Source organism: Mustela lutreola, chromosome 15, assembly GCF_030435805.1.
Source record: "Mustela lutreola isolate mMusLut2 chromosome 15, mMusLut2.pri, whole genome shotgun sequence".
NCBI classification, from domain to species: domain Eukaryota; kingdom Metazoa; phylum Chordata; class Mammalia; order Carnivora; family Mustelidae; genus Mustela; species Mustela lutreola.
The window spans coordinates 10,703,124-10,725,070 of record NC_081304.1 but is presented as its reverse complement, the minus strand read 5'-3'; the positions used below and the strand labels follow the sequence as shown (position 1 = coordinate 10,725,070).

The window sequence follows — 21,947 nt, the reverse complement described above, 5'->3', positions numbered from 1 at the left end:
CCCTCACCCCCCACACTCTTCTGCAGGGTTTCCAATGGGAAATTAGAGTGGAGGAAAGATGTGGGAAGGCAGTGTTTTCTATAATGAAGCCAAAGATAAAGAGATGATATCTGAGATGAGACGAACTCCTATGGGTGGGTGAATGAGTTTTCCTGAAAGGAAGGTGGAGGAGATCCATCAACAGAGGCGACATGAAAGTGGTGCTTCTGACAGAAGGAACTGAAACAAGACTGCAAAGTTAGAAATGAGGTGTGGCCAGCAAGGGGACATCTGTGAAGAGTTTAAGTTGCCAGGTGCCTTTCCCCTAAACCATAAGAAAAGCCATATTTAGCACAGTGCTCTAAATGTCATCTTTTTCACTCTAATTTTCTTTAATTATCTCAAACTTTATGGCTTTGTAAAGGCATTCAAAAGAACAAAAGGAAAAGGCAAGAAAAGATGCTTAGCCAGCCCCACATTTGACACTGTCTGTAAGTGGGAACAGGATCTCACACTCAGGAGTTCACTCAGTAGTGATGGAGTTCATGAAAACCAAGGCAGAGCTGTAAACGGTAGAGAGGACTACACAACACCAAAGGGAGCTCTCTGAGGAGACAACACCTAAGACCCTCTCTTTTGCAGCATATACTGGAAGAGAATCCTTGAAAGCACAGGCTAACAACTGAAATACAATAAAACTTTGAATGTCTCATTTTCAACAAATCATACTTTTTAGAAAACTTAAAATACCTGATATAGTTCCAGCACAAAGTTGTACCAGACCAGCATCCTTAAAACTGTCTAACAAAGCCAATTCTTAAAACAATGCTAAAAGCAATGACCGACACACAGCAATAAGAATACACAATGATTCTAAACATTTTAAATTACTTTCCATTTCTCCACAACATACCTGGGGAATGCATTAAGTTTGTTGTAGAGCTTTTAAATAATTAGGTAAGTTTTAAACACCTAGTATCACTAAAGTTTCAATCAAATATTTACCTTTCCTAGATAAAATGATTTGCACCAAATCCATAAATTGCAAGAAAATTCAAAGCCCACTAAAGCTCATCTTCCTTTTCTAATGTATTGATAAACGACTTAAGACTAGATGTAATATAATCCAGTATTCAATATTAAATATTCATTTATTAAAGAAATATTGGCTACTACATTACACCTGCTGTGAAATATATTTTACCTTTCTCAAAGCAATAAAAAACATGCAGAACTATTAGAAAAAAATGTTATGAATTACTAGAATGTATTAGTTTTACTTCTGAGAGAAACGAATCAAGATTATATCCTGTAAAATAAAGAAATTGAGCTGTCCTGGTAAGAGATGTGATCAGTCACCTTTTTAGCAAGCTTCAAAGATTTTTGGAAAGGCTCTTTGCTGAAAATGTTCCCCATCTCCAACAGATAACTGTTAGAGGTTACTCCTAGTCCAAGCAAAAATGATTATCACTACTGTCTTCCACTTCCATATCCAATAAATAAACTAAGTGCCATTACCATACTGTGTCCTCATCATTATTTGTTTACATGTCTTAATCTTGAACCTGACCATGAGATTCTTGACCAAAAAGACTAATTTATCTTTTCTTCTCCACCACCAATGGTTATCTTATAACCAATAACTTCTTACTGCAAATTCCTTTATCAGGGCTTAAGAGTCCTTATAGATCAAAGGTCTGCCAACTACAATGAAGGAGGTAGGAGCTAAATTCTGTTTTGTACAGCCCATGAACTAAGAGTGTTTTTCACATGTGTTATCCTAACACAGCCATCCTCACTCATTTCTGCATTGTCTAGGATTGCTTTTGTGCTACAAGGGCAGAGTTAATTGATACAGAGACCATATAGTCCACAACACCTAAGATATTTACTATCTGGCTCTTTACAGAAAGTCTGGTGACCACTGTTACAGACTGAAGGAGAGAGAAAGAAGAAAAGTGGCACACTCATTTACACTTACTAAGAAATTTATGCATCAAAAATAATGGGAAAAAACAGACACTGTCAATGACTTTGCAGATAGATAAAATTTAATATAATGTAGTAAGTCCAATTGGGGAAAGAATGGAATGGAAATTTCAGGCAAAGAGAAAAGAAGGGGAAAGCTATATTCCCCAAAGGGCTTGACTTATATAAGGAACAGGGATTCCTGCGGCATGACTGAGGCATGGACAAAGTGAACTATGACCAAGGGTGCAGGGGTATTGCTCTAGAGGACACTGAAAAGTCAGGCCCTGGAGATGGATGGTGAAACACCCAGTACGCAAAATTAGATTAGACACCTTTACCTTATGCACCCAAATATAGCACTCTCTGTTTCCTCTACTTTGTTTTTCATGCCTAAGAATAATTGTTTAATTGCCCGGCAATCATGTATTTCACTAGTCCGTTCACTCTCCCAAACCCCAGACCTCCACTTACTTCTACTTCTATCACACTCAGATTAAAACCTTGATTTCTACTTCCCTGAAAAAACTGAAGCAATAGGAAGAAACTTCCACCTCCCACTCTGCCTATGGTAATGCTAAATATTTAAACAATATTCCATTTCTGGCTAACATGATAACTCTGTTTTCCTTAAAACTCTGAACCATAAAGGACTAAACAGAATCTGGTAGTTAAGATTTATATTTTGGAAGAAGAGGTTAAGACTATATCGGGCAGATGAAAGAAATTCCTGCCAAATTACATCATGGGTTTCTCAACGAATAAAAGCACCATAAAATTTAATTTATGGGGGGGGTGGTAAGTAAAAAATACTCTCTTTTCTCATGTTTAAGATTTATTGAAGGTAATGTAATAATAAAACAAAATACTGACGACATGATTTAACCTGAATTTTATGACTATTTTTTTGTTGAACTGGAAAACAACAATATAATGGTGCCCACATAACCAGCTTTCCCATCTTTTTTTTTTAAAGATGTATTTAATTATTTAAGATGTATTTATTTATTTGACAGAGAGAGAGAGAGCACAAGCAGGCAGAATAGCAGGGAGAGGGAGAGGCAGAAGCAATCTCCCCACTGAGCGGGGAGCCTGACCAGGGGCTAGATCCCAGCACCCTGGGATCACGACCTGAGCCCAAGGCAGCCTCTAAAGAACTGAGCCACCCAGAGGTCCCTCCTGCCCCTCTTCTTAGATATAAGAGGTTCCTAAACGTTTGAGCTCATGACTATTTTAATCCAATTAATTCGCATGCCGGTAAAGATTAGGATTTATTTATAATTCAGGCTTGTGTATCTTCATTATTTATGATTATTTATCATTTATGATTATTTATAAGAATATTGCCAAGTTATTTTACAGGATCATCCTCTCCACTCAAGGGCAGAGATTATAAAAAACCCTGCTCATCTTGGTCCTCTCCCCACCTCGTACCAGGAATACGGAAGACACTCAGATAAATGATGGATAATATTCACAAATTTGCTTCGACCCGCACTGCAAGATTTCTGATACCGAACCCCGTTGAGAGGGAAACGGACTCGAACAGCACACAGGCAAGGCTGATGGCCTCGTTAGTTTGATTTCTTTTTTTTTTTTTTTAAGATTTTATTTATTTATTTGCCAGACAGAGATCACAAGCAGGCAGAGAGGCAGGCAGAGAGAGAGGAGGAAGCAGGCTCCCCGCCGAGCAGAGAGCCCGATGCAGGGCTCGATCCCAGGACCCTAAGACCATGACCTGAGCCGAAGGCAGAGCCTTTAACCCACTGAGCCACCCAGGCGCCCCGTTAGTTAGTTTGATTTCTCCTCGAACCTCCCAAGAGCCTTAACTGCCCTACCAGCGATCTCCGGCGCGGAGTCCTCCCCGAAGGCACCCATCCCGTCCTCTTGGGCAGACACACAACATGGTGGGTAGAGAAAGCACCAGAATTTGGAGTCCGGCATCCCTCCTGGGTTAGCATCTTCGCTCTACCTTTCTGGCTGGCGGAGATCTCCCTACGTGACTTAACCTCTTTGGGACCCATTCCCCCCCGCCCGAGCCCAACCTCCATGGGATGCTGTCGGGACGCAACGGGACTAACACGGAGCCTGGCTCGCGGCTGGGAGCCCAACCCACCTCTCCCCCCGCCCCCCCCCCGCCCTTCTGTTCCCTCAGAACGTCCTCGACAAGAAAGCACACGATCCTCTACAGTCCTTCTGACTTATGTGTCCAGAAAGGAGCAGGTCAGCCCCAGGAGTACAGGAGAAACCCCAACCCCAACCCCCGCTCCGAGCCGCGAGCGCCTCTCAACCCCATACACGGATGCCTCCCGCCCACCCAGCTTTTGGGGACGCGGGAATCCTTCGGTGCCCGACCTCTGCCCAGCATTTCTCAGGAATCAGGGCAGTTCCCCCCAAGCCCTGTCACGAGACCTGCGCCTTCTCCTCTCACCCCAACTCTCCGCCTAACACCCAGCGCGGGCAGCGGCGCGAGAGTCCCCGGGAGTGCCCCGCGCCCCGCGCCTCAGGCGCTTGGAGGGAAACGGACTCGCACAACATTTCCTCTCTCTCTCTCTCTCTCTCTCTCTCTCTCTCTCTCTCGTCGCCCCGCGAGGGCCCCGCACCCGCGCGCGACCCCCGCAAACCGCGCTTCCGCCCACCTGGGGGCTCCTCCCGCCCCCCTCAGCTCGCGGGCTGGGCCGCCACGGAGGCCCGCTGCACCCCGCCCCTCGGCCCCCTCCCCGCCACCCCTCTCCCTCGCCCGCCTCTCCCTTCCCAAGAGGCGGCGACCCCCGCCTCCCCCGCCCCCCCACGCCGGGGCGAGCCGCCGGCGCCGCGGCCCTCCAAGCCCCCCTCACCTCAGGGCCGAGCCGCAGCGCGGTCAGGCAGGGACAAGCTCCGCCAGGGGAGACACTCCGCGCGGGTGACGGAGCTCGGAAACCGGAGTTTGTGTGTGTGTGTGTGTGTGTGTGTGTGTGTGTGTGTGTGTGTGAGGGAGAGAGCGCGGCCCCGCGCGCGCGCCCCTGCCGCTCGGCCCCGTGCGTCCCAGAGCCGCAGGGCCGGCAGCGCGCCTGCCGCGGGAGCGCGCGGCGCGGGAAGCCTCGCTCCGCCTCCTGCCGACAGCACCTGGGGGCGGGGCTCCCGGAGGACCGGGATCTGCGGACACGCGCGTTCCCGGCGCTTGGCCCCGCACGTCGCGTCGCGGGCTGTGGAGCTGACGCGCGTGCGAGGCCTGCGCACCTGGGGGCGGGGCTACCAGGGGGCGGGGCTCCGAGGGGGCGGGGCGAGCGGGGCGAACCAGGCGCGCTGAGGTCGGGGCACGCGCGCGCGCGCGCCCAGCCGCAGAGCTGGAGTGTCTCTGGCGCCGACCCTGGAGCTTGGGATCCGTATGGTCTGCGGAGACCTGGGCTTGCTCTCCCTCGAGGCGCAGGCAAAACAACGGGCCTGCAGCCAGCTGCTTGCGTTTGACTCCAGACGCCGCCGCCTCCTAGCGTTTGACCTTGACCTGCAGCCCTTCCATCCGCCTCCCCGGTGGCATCTAGTTTTAGGATCCCTTTCTTATATGGTTCCCGGCTTTTAAGGGGCCCTCTCCCAGGACTGCATTTCGATTCACTCCGCTGCCCCTTGTCCTCCCCGCTGCAGTGTCTGGGTTGCAGTGTCCTCATTTGTCTCCTACCTTCTGCCTCCTTCCCCCATCAGACCTGAGACATCTGGACACTGAGGATGCTTTTAGTTTCTAAGTGTCCTCAGGAGAGTCTGGGAATGGCGCGAATCCTGAATTTTCCAAATGGCCTGATGCACAGGCATCTGTGGGAGATTCTAAACCGCACTTGTTTTTCTAAAAATATAAACCGATGTTTTGAGTTTTATTGCCCAAAGTTGGCCCAGATGGTAGTCAAAAGTTATTGTAAAGGAAAGAAAAGCTCAACGCCCAGCTTGACAGACTTTCCTCTCCAGACTTCTGTATGGTCACATTTCTTGCACAGTTCTTTACTTGGGGGGATTTAACTATTTAAAGCCTTTTTAGAAAATTCTGTTAATCCTGTATACACCAAGTTTCTCAAATTTAAACCAAATCTCTCCAACTGTCACTGCCAAATCCTACCCCCCCCCCCCGCCAAATATCAAGGAATCGCGTTTTGTTTCTCCTACCCAACATGGATTAAATGAGAAATTCAAAGAGGGTTGGCAGAATCCATGATGCTTAAAAATCTGGCAGTCAGAGTGCAGGAGGGGAAATAGAATGTCCTAGAAACGATGCAGGAAACTGAAGAAGGCAGGTAATAAAAACTATTCAACCATGTATTTTTTTTTTCTCTTTTGAAAAAACGTGTAAGACACGTTAGCTACAAATTCAGAGGAGTGAAGTCCTGATGGCCTAGGATTTGTGGGCAAGTATGTCGATGGAAGTCAACCATAAATCAACTTGGTAAAAAGGGGTTACTGAAACACATATTCATAGCAACTCTGCAATTATACCTCTCACTAGTAGTCTCAACCTGCTCTAACTTCAGAGTTCTCTTTTATGGCGCTATAGGGGGAATTTATTTCCGGAGCTTCCTGCTTTTATAAGGTTCTCTGTCATCCATTCTGCTTGCTGGTGTTTCTCCTCTTGTTTCAAGACCAAAACCCAGTTCTCGGAAACTCTTCTCACCTCAGGCAAAATGATCCCATTGTCCTCTCAACAGCACACATGCTCCTGTCTTGTTCACCATCATTTTACATATGTACTGTCTCTTTAATTAAATTATAAGTGGTCTGGGATTAAGATTTCTTTCTTACATCAATCTGGATTTCTAGGTCTTATGCATCGTAGTGTGAGGTACCTCGGGATGAAAAAAGCACGTGTGCAACAGGATGTGAATCTTACTGTCATTATTATCCACACAAAATAGCACTAGTCCCTCAACAAAATCTACCTAATAAAAGAAAGGGAAGATATTAAATTCTTCTTATACAATGGATCACAAAATTAGGATGAGAATATGGTTTGGGGAATTATAGAGAGAGAACACCAAGACCTTTACATAACAAGACTGCCACCCAAAAATATATTGACCATAACATATTTTCTCTCTCTCTCTCTTTTATCTGTTTTTGTGTACCTTGTAAACAAGTTAGCTACAGAATCTCAAACTAAATCTCCATAGTTACCAGGTCCCAGAACTAAATAAGCATCAGCAGGGAGGATATTCCTTTCCGAGCTTCTGTATCTAGGAAATCGCAAACAAGCCGTACTGTGGGTTGTCATGACGGCAACCCGAATCCCCATATCTCATTAATAGATTTTTAGACAAATAAATCACATGGGAATAAGTAGATCATAGAAGTCACAGACTGAGATTTAACAAGTTGCCTAGCTGAACGAAATAAATGGTAAACCAGAATTTTGGCAGTATTTAATGTAGAAAAGAGAATTAAGCTTGCTACCCTTTTCCCAATGTTACATCAGTAGCTTATTCTGCATGATTATTGATGCACTGAAAATTATATATAACATTTTCAAATTAGTACTATTAAGCACTCTTTATAATTTCTTGTTTTTAAACATTTACCAATTCTCCAAGCTAAAAAATCGTGCCCAGAGAAGGGATGTGGTTTCTAAATTCAGGGTTTAAATTAGGTATAATTTAGAAGTTTCAAATTAGAATCTTTTTCTAGAATAAGGCCAGACAAATAAAGAAACACAGCCTTGACTGGCAAAGCAGAAAGAGAGTCTTGCCTCTTTAGCAATAGAATTCCAAACTGCCATCTCAAATGTAGCTGAGATTGTTATTAAATAGCTTAAAGACATGATTAATTAGTAATCGGTAGAAGGTTGGAGACCAGAACCACTTCTAAAGGTAGTTGTGCTTGGCTTTTATTACAAGAAAATCAGTCAAAGAGATTAATATGTGAAAAATATCTATCCAAATTTGATATTTAAGAAACTCAAATAACCTACAATATATATTCAGTACCTGGCATTCTTGATTAGGAAGAACCCCAGCTTTGCAGGTAAATTTTAAAAAGGCAAAGAAATCAACCGTTATTCTGAGAGACAACAAAATAAATAATTAAAGAGCCTCAAGTGGAAGGTGATACTTTTTCCACCATTAAACAATGTCATGTAAACTATAAAGGGCCATGAAGAAAACATTGAGGGGTGGAGTTACCTGGTACCTTCGAGAAGAAAAGGTGGAAAGATGTGCTTACAGTAGCACGGGCTACGATAGAGGGCTCAAAGACATAATTACGTCTGCCTAGATTTTCATAAACACAGAATTATCAATTTACAGAAGAGAATAACATAGAGGCTAAACTGGAGAGTTGACTCGATCTGTGCGCTTTTTCTTCAGTAAGGAAAATGGACTTGAAGGTGGTGAAGGTGAAACTGAGTAGAGAAAGAAGTGAAACTCGAGAGAGGTGAGGGGCGAGCGATCATACCTATCTGTTTCAAATAAGTTCATGTTTCTAGGCACAAATTACATCGCACAGCTATTCACGGACAACCTAAGCCCCGTGACTGGGAAGTTCAGAGAAACTGTAAAAAATGAAAAAAAAAAAAAAAAAAAAGATGACAAATCACCTGCTTTCGAAAAACTGGCTTAAAGACAGACACTAAAAGCTTTAGAACAAAAAAGTAACATTCCAGAATTCACAGATTTGCGAACATTCAGAAGAGGGTTTGCTGGTTACTGAGAACCAGACTACCTAAAGAGAAGTCCTCCTAGCCTTCTTTTTTTTGTTTGATCTTTGAGTTAAAATGGGAATTGTATAGTCATGATAGAAATTAATTTCAACAAAGCTTATAATCCAGTCTTTCATGATACTTGTGGGTGAGACTCCTAAATAATGGCTTGATTATAATCAACATAATTATAATATAAGTATAATCAATTATAATTATAATTAGATAAACTCAAATTAGATAAACTCAAAAACTCAAAACTCAAAATAAGTTGGATAATTGTAGCCAAAGTTCTGTTTCTGAAGACAGGACCAGGAAACAAAATTAGATTAACAACTTGAACCCCGGGGCACCTCGGTGGCTCAGTTGGATTAAAGATTCTGCCTTAGGCTCAGGTCATGATCTCAGGGTCCTGGGATCGAGTCCTGAATCCAGCTCTCTGCTCAGCAGGGAGCCTGCTTCCCCCTCTCTCTCTGCCTGCCTCTCTACCTACTTGTGATCTCTCTCTCTCTCTCTGTCAAATAAATAAATAAAAACCTTGGGGGAAAAAACAAAACAAAACACTTGAACCCTGCACTGAAATATAAAGATAAAATTTAACAGGAATATATGAGAGTCCCTACATCGGTTTAAATAGAAAAATAAAAGCACAAAGGAAGTACAAAACAAGATTCTGGTTTAGCCCTGTGAACATCATCAAGAGGTTTCCTTGTCTGCCAAAATCAATGTGAGTTAATAATATATGTCCGATAGCTTGCAGCGATGCCTCTAACATTTCCATTTGAAAACATTGTGCCCACAAAGCACTTGCCCCTTCCTTTAATCCTTGGGGGATCCCTTGCCCAGTATTCGCCTCAGGATTCCCTATCCCTTTGGAATAGGCAGAATATGGCCTGTAATCTGCCCGAAGATGTCCACATCCTGATCCCTGGAAACTGGGAATATGTTACTTTACAGGGAAAAAGAAGATTAGGTTTGTTAATCAGCTGACCTTAAAATAGGGAGATCATCCTGGATTATCCGGGGAGACTTGGTGTAATCACAAAGGTCTTTAAAAGTGAAGAAGGAGGGGTGCCTGGGTGGCTCAGTGGGTTAAAGCCTCTGCCTTTGGCTATAGTCATGATCCCAGGGTCCTGGGATCGAGCCCTGTGTTGGGCTCTCTGCTCAGCAGGGAGCCTGCTTCCTCCTCTCTCTCTGCCTGCCTCTCTGCCTACTTGTGATCTCTGTCTGTAAAATAAATAAGTAAAATCTTAAAAAAAAAAAAAAAAAAAGTAGAAGAAGGAAACAGAGGAATAGGTCAGCATGACAGAGTGAGGACTCAACCTACCACACTGGCCTTGAAGCTGGATGAAAGAATGCAGGTGGCCTCTAGGAGCCGGAAAAACCAAGGCACACTCTCCTGAGAACCTCCAGAAAGAAATGCAACCCTTCCAACCCCTTGATTTCTATTGCAGAGCTAATCCTGTGTTCTAAGCCACAGAACAATCAGATAATAAATTTGTGGTGTTGAAGTCACTAAGACTGTGGTTATTTCTTAGAGCGGCCTTAGAAAAATAATACACCTCTTACAACTCGCTTTCATTCTCTGCCTTATAGTCCTTTTATTATTTAGCATCCAAATGTCCTTTCTTTCCTTCTCTCCGTCTAAGTGAGCAACATAATGCCATAGAAAGGACAATGAATTATTACTTAGATATTGTGGATTCATAAACTTAATAACTCATGTGACTCCATAATCATAGATGGATGCACCGCTAGCCTGTATGATCCCTAGTTTTCCAACTTATAAAGGAGGATAGAACATATGTACCATCTTTGAGTCTCTGGGTTGCTTCAGAGAGTTTTTGAGAGGAGGTGAGTGAAATCATAAAAGCCAACTATTAAGCACGTAATATGTGCTCCACGCTGCTGTATATGCCTCACATGTAGTCGTTTATTTAATCTCTACAAGGACAATGTGAGCTATAGACTACTATGTTTCCCCCACCAAGGCAGAGAGAAATATTTTGAAAGTTATAAAACGCCAGAGATTACAAATAAATGGACATCATGGAGGGAATCGGTATACAATGAAAAAAAAAAAAAAAGCTTTTTCCTACTAGTAATATTCCTCAAAAACTTTTTTTTCATTTAAACTTTACTGTTATTTGGGGTGCCTGGATGGCTCAGTCGTTAAGTGTCTGCCTTCGGCCCAGGTCATGATCCCAGAGTCCTGGGATCAAGCCCTGCATTGCATCGGGCTCCCTGCTCAGCGGGGAGTCTGCTTTTCTCTCTCTCTCTTTGCCTGCTTCTCGGCCTACTTGTGATCTCTGTCTGTCAAATAAATAAATAAAATCTTTTTTTAAAAAAATGGAAGTGACATAACAGTGTGGTCAGTAGCATGATGGGTATAGTTGTCAGTAGGAGGAGGTAAGCGATTCACCTAATACACACCTGAGAGGTGAAGAAACATGGTTTCCAGAAGTCATATTAGGGTCTGAAGGCTGAATAGACTTACGCAAAGGAAAAGAACAGAAAACTTTAGGATTGTACTGTAACCTGCAGTCGCTCAGGTCCTTCCTCACTTACTGGCTTTCTTATTCTCAGCTCTCTCTACAAACTCAGATAGATCCTGCTTTAAGGTTCATCCCGAAATACAATTTGATGTTAAGCCTCAGATAGGAAATGTTCACGTTTCATACTGAGGAAGGCTTTGGTGACTAATCCATTTGTATCTGATTCCACATTCTCTTAATCCAATGATCAAGTAATACTGTTTTAGACCACTTTATTTCCTTATCCAGTCAGACTCGGCCCCCTTTAATTAGCTAATCATACTATAAATAACAAGTGAAAAATAAACAAATATCTCTATAGAGAGGAATTGTGATTCCCTGTGATTACTTGCTGTGCCCACTAGATGGCGCACGTATGCCTGAGAGACAAACCTGCTGATTCAGTTTCCCTCTTTTCCTGGGAACTAGAGAAAGGAACCAAGTAGAAGATTGGGACGTGGGGAAGAAGAAACTCCCCAAACTAAATTTTTAAGTGATCCTGGTTCTTACATGTATCCTCAACAAAATAAATCCAACATCTTTCTTTCTTTCCTTTTGGATAAATTTAAAATTTAATTACCTTTAAGTACATCCCCATACCCACTCATGCTTTATTTCCATTGCTTTTATTTTTACTTACTTTTTAAAAATACTTTTCTTTTTAAAAGTTTTATTTTTTTTTTAATTTTTACTTTCTAATAAGACTATCATTCCAGTCAAATTAGACTACCTATTCCCTATTACATGCTCTCTACTGCTCCATCTCCTAATCCAAGCTTCTGAATTTCCCTCTGTTTGAAAGAGCCACTCTCACTGGTCAAATACTTCTGCTGCCATTATTATTCCCTTTAGAATTCCCACTCATTTTTCAAGACACCTTTCAACTACCACCTCTACCATGACATTTTTTCTATTACTACCGCTAGAAAATAACTTTCAGTTCTCTTTTCCTTGTATAAACAAGTTTTGTATTTTGTTTAATAATAAATATAGCATGCCTGGTTCCAAAGCTGTACGCATCTCTGTAGCACTTAAAGACTTCCTGCCTCACAATTATTTATGAACATTTCATAATCTCCCTGCTATATAATGTTTGCGTTTTGAGCACAGAAACCTCCTTAGTCATCTTTATACGTCCTGAAGCTTTTAGCACTATATTATTTATTGAGTTGATTTGAATGGTAGTCTCTATAAGATTGTTGCCAAAAACTCTATGAATCAAAAATGAAATGATGGGGACACCTGGGTGGCTCAGTGGGTTAAAACCTCTGCCTCCAGCTTGGGTCATGATCCCAGAGTCCTGGGATCAAGCCCTGCATCAGGCTCTCTGCTCAGCAGGGAGCCTGTTTCCTCCTCTCTCTCTCTCTGCTTGCCTCTCTGTCTACTTATGATCTCTGTCTGTCAAATAAATAAATAAAAATCTTTAAAAAAAAAAAAAAGAGATGATGACTCTTAGTGATAGTCTGTAAGATAATTTGGATGAAATTCATTAGCAAGATGGGGGGAACTAAATCATCTTTCCAAGTAGAAATCACAGCCATGGCATGCAACTCACCTCCTTTAAATTTATAGAAATAATGGATAGAATATATCTATTTTAAACTATAAAGCTGAGTTCAAATTTGAGAGTACTCAAAATTTCAGATACCAGAAATGAAGAAGAAATTCAAAGTCATGGTAATCAGAGCCAAGAGTTAAGGTTTAACTTCTTGCAGGGCCCTAGAGTTACTTAATGAGGCTGGAACTAAAAGTCCTACATAAGTTAGGACCTTAAAGGTTCTCACTTTTCAAAGCCTAAGGAAGTTGCCAAGAAGCTTAACTTCTACCCAGTAGCCTAGGTGGAATAGAGGTGAGGGGGTCACAGTTCCCATGAAAATGGAAAGTCCTAGTCTATGGAAATCCGGTTTTACATTTGAAAATAGAAGCCCAAGCTTAGAAACAGAGAAACTGCCAATGCACTAGAGAAACAAGTATAAAAATGTGTAGTAAGGACACTTGCACAACTCAGGGCACAGAAGAATCCCACAGAATGAACTACCTTCACTGAAGATAAGTTCTCAATAAATTGTGTACACAATGTCCTTGTACACAAGGGAATGATCCTCCACAAAAGAGAGTCAGCAAATACACCAAATTAGAAAAAAAAAAAAAAATCTGTGCCCATTTAACTTGTTAATAAAACAACTTTAAATGACTACCAAAGAATAAAATGATTAAAAATGTAAAAGAAAGAATGTAAAATAAAAATAAAGTGAAAGAACAAGATTAAAAATAGAAATATTTGAACAAAGAAATATTTGAAAAAGTTGGACTTTATTGATTCATTAGTTCTTTCAACAACTATTTATTGAACAGTCATTCTTTGAGGTGCTGGAGATAAAATGGTGACCAAGATAGACAAATTCCCTACTACCATAGAGCTTATATTCTATTAAGAATAAAACACTCAACAGATGGGTTTAACAGAAACAGCAGAAGAGATGATTATTCAACTAGAAATAAACCTTAGAAAATTACCCATAGTATAGCACAGAGGATTAAAACAAAATAATGAATATGAAAGTGAAGTTAAGAGATACAGAGAATAGGGATGCCTGGGTGGCTCAATTGTTTGAATGTCCAACTCTTGGTTTCAGCTCAGATAGTGATCTTGTGGTTCCAATCTCTTCCTGAGATTGAGCCCCACCTTGGTCTCTGCACTCACTGGGGAGCCAGCGTGAGGTTCTCTCTCCTTCTCCCTCTGTCCTTCCTGCTTGTGTGCTCTCTCCCTCTCTCTAAAATAAATGTCTTTTAAAAAAGAAAGAGAAAGAGGTAGAGAAACGATAAGAAGGTCCAATGCACATCTAATAGATTTCCCAAAAAGAGAGCAAAGAGATCATGGAGAAGAGGCACTATTCAAAGAGAAAATGGCAAAGAATTTCTCAGAAAGAAAGAAAGGCATGACCCGTGGAATAATACAGTAAGTCCTCAACCACATAAATTTTCAAGAAGTCAATACTGGGGGTACCTGGGTGGCTCAGTGGGTTAAGTGTGTGCCTTCAGCTCAGATCATGATCCCAGGATCCTGGGATGGAGTCCCATGTCCATCTCCCTGCTCAGTGGGAAACCTACTCTTCCTTCTCCCTCTGCCTGCCACGTTCCCCCTGCTTGTGCTCTCTCCCTCTTTCTCCTGTGTCAAGTAAGTAAATAAAATCTTTTTTAAAAAAAGAAAAGAAAGAAAGAAAAGAAAAAAATAGCTTCTTTAAAAAGAAAAAGTCAAATACTGTATCCAAAAGCTTCTATTGAAAATTGAAGAACACCAAAAACAAGAGGAAAACTGTAGCAGGAAAAAAAAAATAATAATAAAGAAACAAAGAAAGAACATCTACGAAGTATCTAGATTGACCAAAAAAGAAAATAAAAAAATCCAGCAACTCATTGTAAAATAAGATTGAGATAAAAATTTTAAAGTGCTGGAAATTCTCTTCTCAGCTAAACTGTCATTCAAAGTGGGGATGAAAAAAGTTTCAGAAAAAAAATCAATAGAGTTTCCCATTTACAGACCTAGGTTACTAACAGATGTATTTCAGTGAGAAAAAAAGTTGAATCCAAAAGGACAAAGCATGAATCCAAAAGGACAAAAATAACAGCAAGAAGAAAGACTGAATAAAGAAAACGTCTCAAAGGTTGGGGGAAAGGAAATAAGTATTGACTATAATAATAATAATACATTCTAACCACCAAAATGAAAACAGTGTCCCATGAAAGAAGTTGGGTTGAAACATTTGGTGTTTCTAAATTCTGGAAGGCTTTTGAGAGGAGGCTACAGTTATTACCAATGTTGCCTCATAAGCACTCAATATTCTTGAGACCCATGAAGCATCAGATATTCGTGAGGACACCCCTTTGGCCCCATGTGTCCTCTGCTCAACCCAGGTAGATCAAATCCATAGGAGCTCAGTGAGTCACCAGTGCTGAGTGACAATGGTAGCCAGGCATACCAGTCCTTGGGGCTGGTAGAGAAAACATAAGTTGGCTCTACGTACCTTTGATTGCCGAGTCTTCTTAACTCACTCTCAACTCTGGTCCGCATAGCCACAACGTTAGTAGGGAAAGCCGATGTGGAAAAATGGGAGGTAGGACACAGGACTATTTCATAACACCAGATTCAGGTAATTTGGTCCTTCTCAACACTATTAATATCCTGCATCTCCTTCCCTTTGCTTCTTGCCAGATGCTTTAAATGGAGTCAACAAATAGTGTGATTTCAGCATCTTCATTTGTTCTGTCAGCCTTTCTGGTCAGCCCTTTGGTAGTGGACTTGGAGGCCATTGTTGCACCAAGGTAATTTCCCACTGACACACCAACTTAAAAAGTTGGGTTGAAACATTTTGTGAAACATATAACTCGTAAGCAAAGAAGGGGGAGAAAGAGGAAGAAAAAAATCACTCAAGTGGAAGATGAAAGTACGGAAAGAACTCAAAAGTTACATTAAAAAAACCAAACTTGATTACCTTTTCCTTTAAGAATGGATGGCCAGTTTTTTTTTTTTATTCACTTGCTTCTCCACATAATTTGTTAGTGGCTGTGTGAAATGCGGGTTAAGGAGTGTTCTAGGGGCATCCGGCCGGCTCGGTTGGAAAGTGCATGCTGCACTTGGGATTTGGGGGCCATGAGTTCAAGTCCCACACTGGGCGTAAAGATTAGTTTAATTTTTTTTTTTTTTAAGGAAAAGAAAAGAAAAGAAGAATTCTAGAGCCAAGCCTCACTGAAGTGAAAAAAGCATGCCCTCATTGATAGCAATGTCTCCTAAGAGGCACTGGAAATAAGAAGAAAGAATGTGAGGCATATATTTGCCTTCCGTGATCCAGGTTTTCTAAGCTTTAAAAATCACTACCAATTCCCAGAGCTTTCAACAACTTGATTATATTATCTTTTAGGGTTTTTTTTTTTTTTTTTCCAATTAGTGCTCTAACACTTGATCATTTTACAAAGAAAAAACTGAATGTGTGTACTACTAACTCAAATAAGAATATTTATAATCCACAAATGCATTAAAATCATAGTTTTACATATATTATATACATAAATATATAATCTATCTATTGCTACTACAAAGAAAAGAAGGTATAATGATATGCCTTTAATTGGTAAGAACTTTCAGCCATTATGCAATTGAATTCTACAAACGACCACTGATTTCTTTTTCTTTCTTTCTTTCTTTCTTTCTTTCTTTTTTTCTTTTTTTAAGATTTTATGTATTTATTTGACAGACAGATCACAAGTAGGCAGAGAGGCAGGCAGAGAGAGAAAGGGGGAAACAGGCTCCCCACCCAGCAGAGAGCTTGATGCAGGGCCCAATCCCAGGACCCTGGGATCATGACCTGAGCCGAAGGCAGAGGCTTTAACCCACTGAGCCACCCAGGAGCCCCCCCAGCCACTGATTTCTTACTGTGAATGTGCAAGGCACTCTACAAGAGAAAGCAATACTGAAAAACAGAGTTCCTGTCCTTAAGAAACTTGAACGGCAATGAAGGAAAAAGCCATGTATACAACTGTAAGATAGAGTATGACGTCAGCAGATCCTAAATCTAGCTGGGCATCAGGTTCATCTGAGGAACTTTCTTAAAAAACTGAAGTACACTTGACATAGAACATTGTATAAGGCTAAGGTGTCCAGCGCATTGGTTTCGATACACTGAAATCATTCCTGAGCACCTGTATCTCTTCACATAATTGTCATTTATTTTTTGTGGTGGGAATAATTAAGATCTAGTCTCTTAGCAAGTTGCATGTTTATACTCCAATTTGGTTGCTTTGGTTTTTTAGTTTAGGTTTTTTTTTTTTTAAGATTTTATTTATTTATTTGACACAGAGAGAGAGGGAACACAAGCAGGGGGAGTGGGAGAGGGAGGAGGCTTCCTGCTGAGCAGGCAGCCCGATGTGGGGCTCGATCCCAACACCCTGGGATCATGACCTGAGCTGAAGGCAGACACTTAACAAATGAGCCAGCCAGGCGCCCCTCCAATATTGTTACCTTGATGCATGAATCACATTTTATATGAACACAGAATTCTTGCATTAACACCCTTTCCCCTTAAAACTTTGTGGACGCACAGATTGTTTTTGTCTGAACCATTTGGGAATAAGTAGTGTACACTATAGCCCTTTCCGCCTAAACACTATGGTGTCTGTTACCTAAGAACAAAATATTCTTCTCAGAGTACTCAGTTGAACAATATGGGTTTGAATGGTGCTGATCCGCATATATGCTATTTTTCAAAAACAGCACAGGACCATAAACGTGTTTTCTGTTCTCTAACTTTATTATTTATTTCTCTAGCTTATTTCAGATAAGAATACAGTGTGTAACACATACAACATACAAACTATATGTTGACTGTTCATGTTTCTGGTAAGGCTTTAGGTCAACAGCAGGCTATTAGTTAAATTTTGGGGAAGTCAAAATTTATATGTGGATTTCTGACTGCACAAAATGTTCTTTGACTTAGACACAATCCCTTCCTTAATGTCTCCACTGAAGCCACATGAATATTATTTTCCAATCGTATTAGATCCTAATATAAGGAAACAGCATTTTTTTCTGAAAGATTATTAAAAATCTGGCATTTTCCACACTACAATGAGCACAGAGGAAGAATTAAATTTGAACCTAATTTCATTTCAAGTAAATTATACACACTAAATTATATCTTTTCTGTTCAACTTAAAGAGCATTAGTCATTTAAAAAATTAGAATTGCTCTATGTACTTCTCCACTGAACAAAACAAGAATCACTGAAATGACTTTTTTTTAGAGCCAGAAGGGTTTTTTTTTCTTTCCTTTTCTGAAATAGAACATTTTTCTATATGAAAAACTGGCATTTTTATTCCATACGGTACCTACTCATCACTCTGCTCAAATTATCTTTCCAGTTCCTCAACTCAGTGGTTTTTTTGGTTTGGTTTTGTTTTTGTTTCTTTTTTTTTTTTTCTATTTATGGTAGATGAAAGCCAATACAGATGCTATAAAAATAACACTAAGATGCAAACTGAAAGCCCATAAGAAAACCTTTCTGGGTTGAGGGCATTTCTGGCTGGGTTTCCCATCAAACAGAAGTCCGTGAAGACGGACTTGGGAAACATCCTTGATTTGACATTGGATTGCCTTCATTTGCCTGGGTCAGGATAGGAGAATTTCATTTTCTCTTTGCTTTCTTCGATTATCAGCTCTGCAGGCCCCTCTTCCGTGGAAATCCATTCAACCTCAAGAGGACCCAGGAGGGCAGAACTGTCCTTGAAATGCTAAAATGGGGAAAACAGCTTGAGAATGTAATGAGGCAAGACAGACTGACGTGAAAGATATTTTCATCTCCACTCACTCGGTGCCAACTCAGGACAAAGTTAGGAGAAGAGTGCACTCTGTGCTGTAAAGTAATCCTGAATGGAACAGGTGAGTTAAGAATGGAGTTAAGAATGGAAAAGTGAGTCAGAGTCAGACATAAAGTCACGGCATCATGAATTTATCCTCAAGATAATCGCCAGTGGCCGTCATGGGCAAACTTCTGCTACTATTTGATAGTACATGAGTTGGGGCTATAAATATTTGCATTCTGTGGACAGCACGGCACAATGGTCTCAGCAGGAAAGTAGATCAGAAAGTGGAGTTTAGTTCTTAATACCATTCTACCTCTTAAGCTACTGATTTCTATTGCAAGCTGACGGAGAGAAAAGTATGGAACGTGACACAGAACAGTTAAGGGTACAAAATGAGGAAAAGAGGGTGTTCTGCTAGTAAGCACTTTAATTCAAGGCATAATAAAAAGTTACTAAAGAAGTATTTTTTTATGTTTCTAAAGGAATCTTTCTGTATTCTTCTTTTCTTACAAAAATGGCTTTTTTTTTTTTTTTTTTTTGCAAAATAGGTGCAGTCTTTAAAATGAAGAGAGCCTATGTGATAAGTCTTTGTCAATTCTATTAATACATGGCCTTGAGACCACCTCAAGTTCTTAGTTCGTAGCTTTTCCTTTCAATAAATATAAAAATGGAGATGATAAAAATGATGGAAAATTTTAAGTCTTTTTTCTTATGCGTTTGCTTGCTTTGTTTTGGGATTCCCAAGTGGACGTTTTTATCTCTGGAAATATTACTAACACTGAGAACTTCAAAATATCCATGAGGCAATGCCGTGGAAACTCGGTCTATTTGGATGAAGTAGCCCTTTAAAAGAATGAGCTTCCTGGGGCGCCTGGGTGGCTCAGTTGGTTAAGCGACTGCCTTTGGCTCAGGTCATGATCCCAGAGTCCTACATCGGGCTCCCAGCTCCATGGGGAGTCTGCTTGTCCCTCTGACCTTCTCCCCTCTCATGCTCTCTCTCTCTCTCACTCTCCCTCTCAAATAAATAAATAAATAATATTAAAAAAAAAAAAAAAGAATGAGCTTCTAAACACTTTGAAAGGCTATTTATATTAAAAGAATAAAGTTAGGCATTAAAAAATTTGAATGTACTGTTGAGGATATTGGGTCATAGGGGTAATTTGGTAATACCTTTATAAAAAGTAATTTATCAATATGTATCAATAAGTTCTAAAATGTTTATACTCGCTCAGGCTGCCTTAACAAAATACCACAGATTGGGGGACTTAAAGAATGGAAATTTATTTCTCACAGGTCTGGAGCCTGGCAGTCCAAGGCCAAGGTGTTGGCATGGCTGAGTTTCTGGGGAGAACTCTCTTCCTGGCTTGTAGAGCACTGTCATCTCTCTGTGTGCTCACGTGGAGGAGGGGGCCACAGAGAGATAGTGAGAGAGACTCCTCTCACCTCCTTTGCTTAAAAGGTCATAGTCCTATGGGATTAGACCCCACTGTTAGGATGACATTTAACTTTAATTACCTCCTAAAAGCCTTATCCCCAGAAACCAGGAAGCTGGAGGTAAGAGCTTCAATTTATGAATTTTAGGGGGAACAGAACTCTGTCCCTAGCAATGTGTATAACCTTTCACCTCGTAATTCAATTTCCAGAAACCCATCCTTTTGTACGGTATCGAGGTAGGGGTTTGGAGCGGGGAGAAGTAACCAGAATGCGGCCCTAAATGAATGCTTAAAAATAGTCATTATATTATTTACCATTTTAGGGTAGGAAAACACACACAGGCAAGGTGTGCATATCATCGCCTGAGTAAAACCATGAACTAAGTTCCAAAAGAGAATCCCATTTGCTTTCCAGGGTGGCATCCAGGTAAATCAGGACAGTGATAGAAACCCAAGGCAGGTGCAACAAGAAATAAATGAGCTAAAAAATCAAGTAAGTCACAAACTGTAGGGGAACCAATGCAAAAGAAGCTCCCTGTAGAGAGAAGGAAGGTAAAACTGGCAAAATTGGCAGAGCCTGGTTTAAGTATTCATCAAAATGTGTTTGGGGGTTTTTTAAATTTGTTTTTGTTGTTTTAAATTGTATCAGTAACCTCAAGCCTGAACATGCCATGGTGATCACCTCTTTTGGCTTTTGAACGTTTTTTTAAGAGAGAGTGTGCACGAGTGCAAGCAGGGGATGGGCAGGAGGGACAGAGGGAGAGGGAGCAAGTGTCGAAAATACCCAGCACGGAGCCCGATGTAGGGCTCCATCTCATGACCCTGAGATCTTGACCTGAGCTGAAATTAAGAGTCAGGCTCTCAACTGACCGAGCCCCTTAGCTTTTACACTTTCAAAAACGGTTATAAGCAACACTATTTCAGAAGTGAATGAAGTTAGACCTACACACAGAATAACTATTACATTCTGAAAAAAAAAAATCTGTGATTCTTAAACTTCTCTTTGCTATTTCATCTATTTGCATGGCCTTAGTATCACCTCAAAAAAGACAAATCACAAATCTGCTACCTTTAAGAAAAAAAAAAAAAAACAAGATTTATTTATTTGAGAGAGAGAGAATCCTCAAGCAGACTCCTCACTGAACACAGAGCCTGGCACGGGGCTCGATTCCAGGACCTTGAGATCATAACCTGAGCCGAAACCAAGAGGCGGGTCCTCAACGGACTGAGCCACCCAGGTACCCAACACATCTCTTAACTTCAAGACCCAGCCCAAATAAGGTCACCCTACCTGTGGTTTCAGTTACTCATGGTCAACCATGGTCAACCATGGTCCAGAAGCAGACAACATTCACTTTGACACACTCTCAGGTCAATAGTAGCCTCACTAGGTCCCCGTACCTGTGTCATTCCGCTCATTTCACATCATTGCAGTGTTGGTATTTTCTCATTTCACATCATCACAAGAAGAGTAAGTCCAGCACCAAAAGATATTTTGAGAGAGCGGACACATTCACATAACTTTTACTACTGTATAGTGTAATAATGGCTCTATTTTGTAATTAAATTGTATTGTTAATCTCTTACTGTGCCTAAATTATAAATTAAGCTTTATCCTAGGTAGGTATGGAGAGCCTACAACATAGTATTTTATAGGGTTCTGTCCTATCCACTGTTTTGGCCATCTGCTAGAGGGTGTTGGAACATGGCCTCCTCTGATAAAGGGAGACACATCTTCCAAATACAGTAACATGTGGCCAGATGCTGGCTGCCCACCTTCCTCTGATTGTTTGACCTCTCAAGCAGAAATCATCACCTGCTGTGCCTGCACTTTGTGATCTTCATCTCTCTTTACAACATTCCCACCCATGAGGAACCTCAAAGCTACCTTTAATTCTTCAGTCTTACTCACCATCCTCTTCTAGTTCACATTTCCCACCCGGTCTTGGACAAATACTAAACTGAGTTGATTAATGGGTTTTACATACTTTTGCTTTTATTTTAGTATATTTTTTTATTCTACAGCAA

General features: G+C 41.0%; 1 protein-coding gene across 4 annotated transcripts in view; it reads right to left on the bottom strand.

The window, feature by feature from the left end:
* The window catches only part of ABCA5 (ATP binding cassette subfamily A member 5), a 70,041-nt gene extending 65,036 nt beyond the window's left edge, over positions 1 to 5,005 (bottom strand). For 3 of the 4 annotated variants that reach the window (XM_059147853.1, XM_059147854.1, XM_059147852.1), the window contains exon 1: positions 4,785 to 5,005. Coding sequence is in view for 1 of the 4 variants with exons in the window: in XM_059147851.1 (XP_059003834.1) it covers positions 3,786 to 3,908 (123 nt within the window). In the remaining 3 variants the exon portion in view is untranslated. Of the gene's footprint in view, positions 1 to 3,785; positions 3,952 to 4,784 lie in introns of those variants that run through there. The other variant, XM_059147851.1, reaches the window with a different exon arrangement.
* Between the last annotated feature and the right edge of the window lie 16,942 nt (positions 5,006 to 21,947).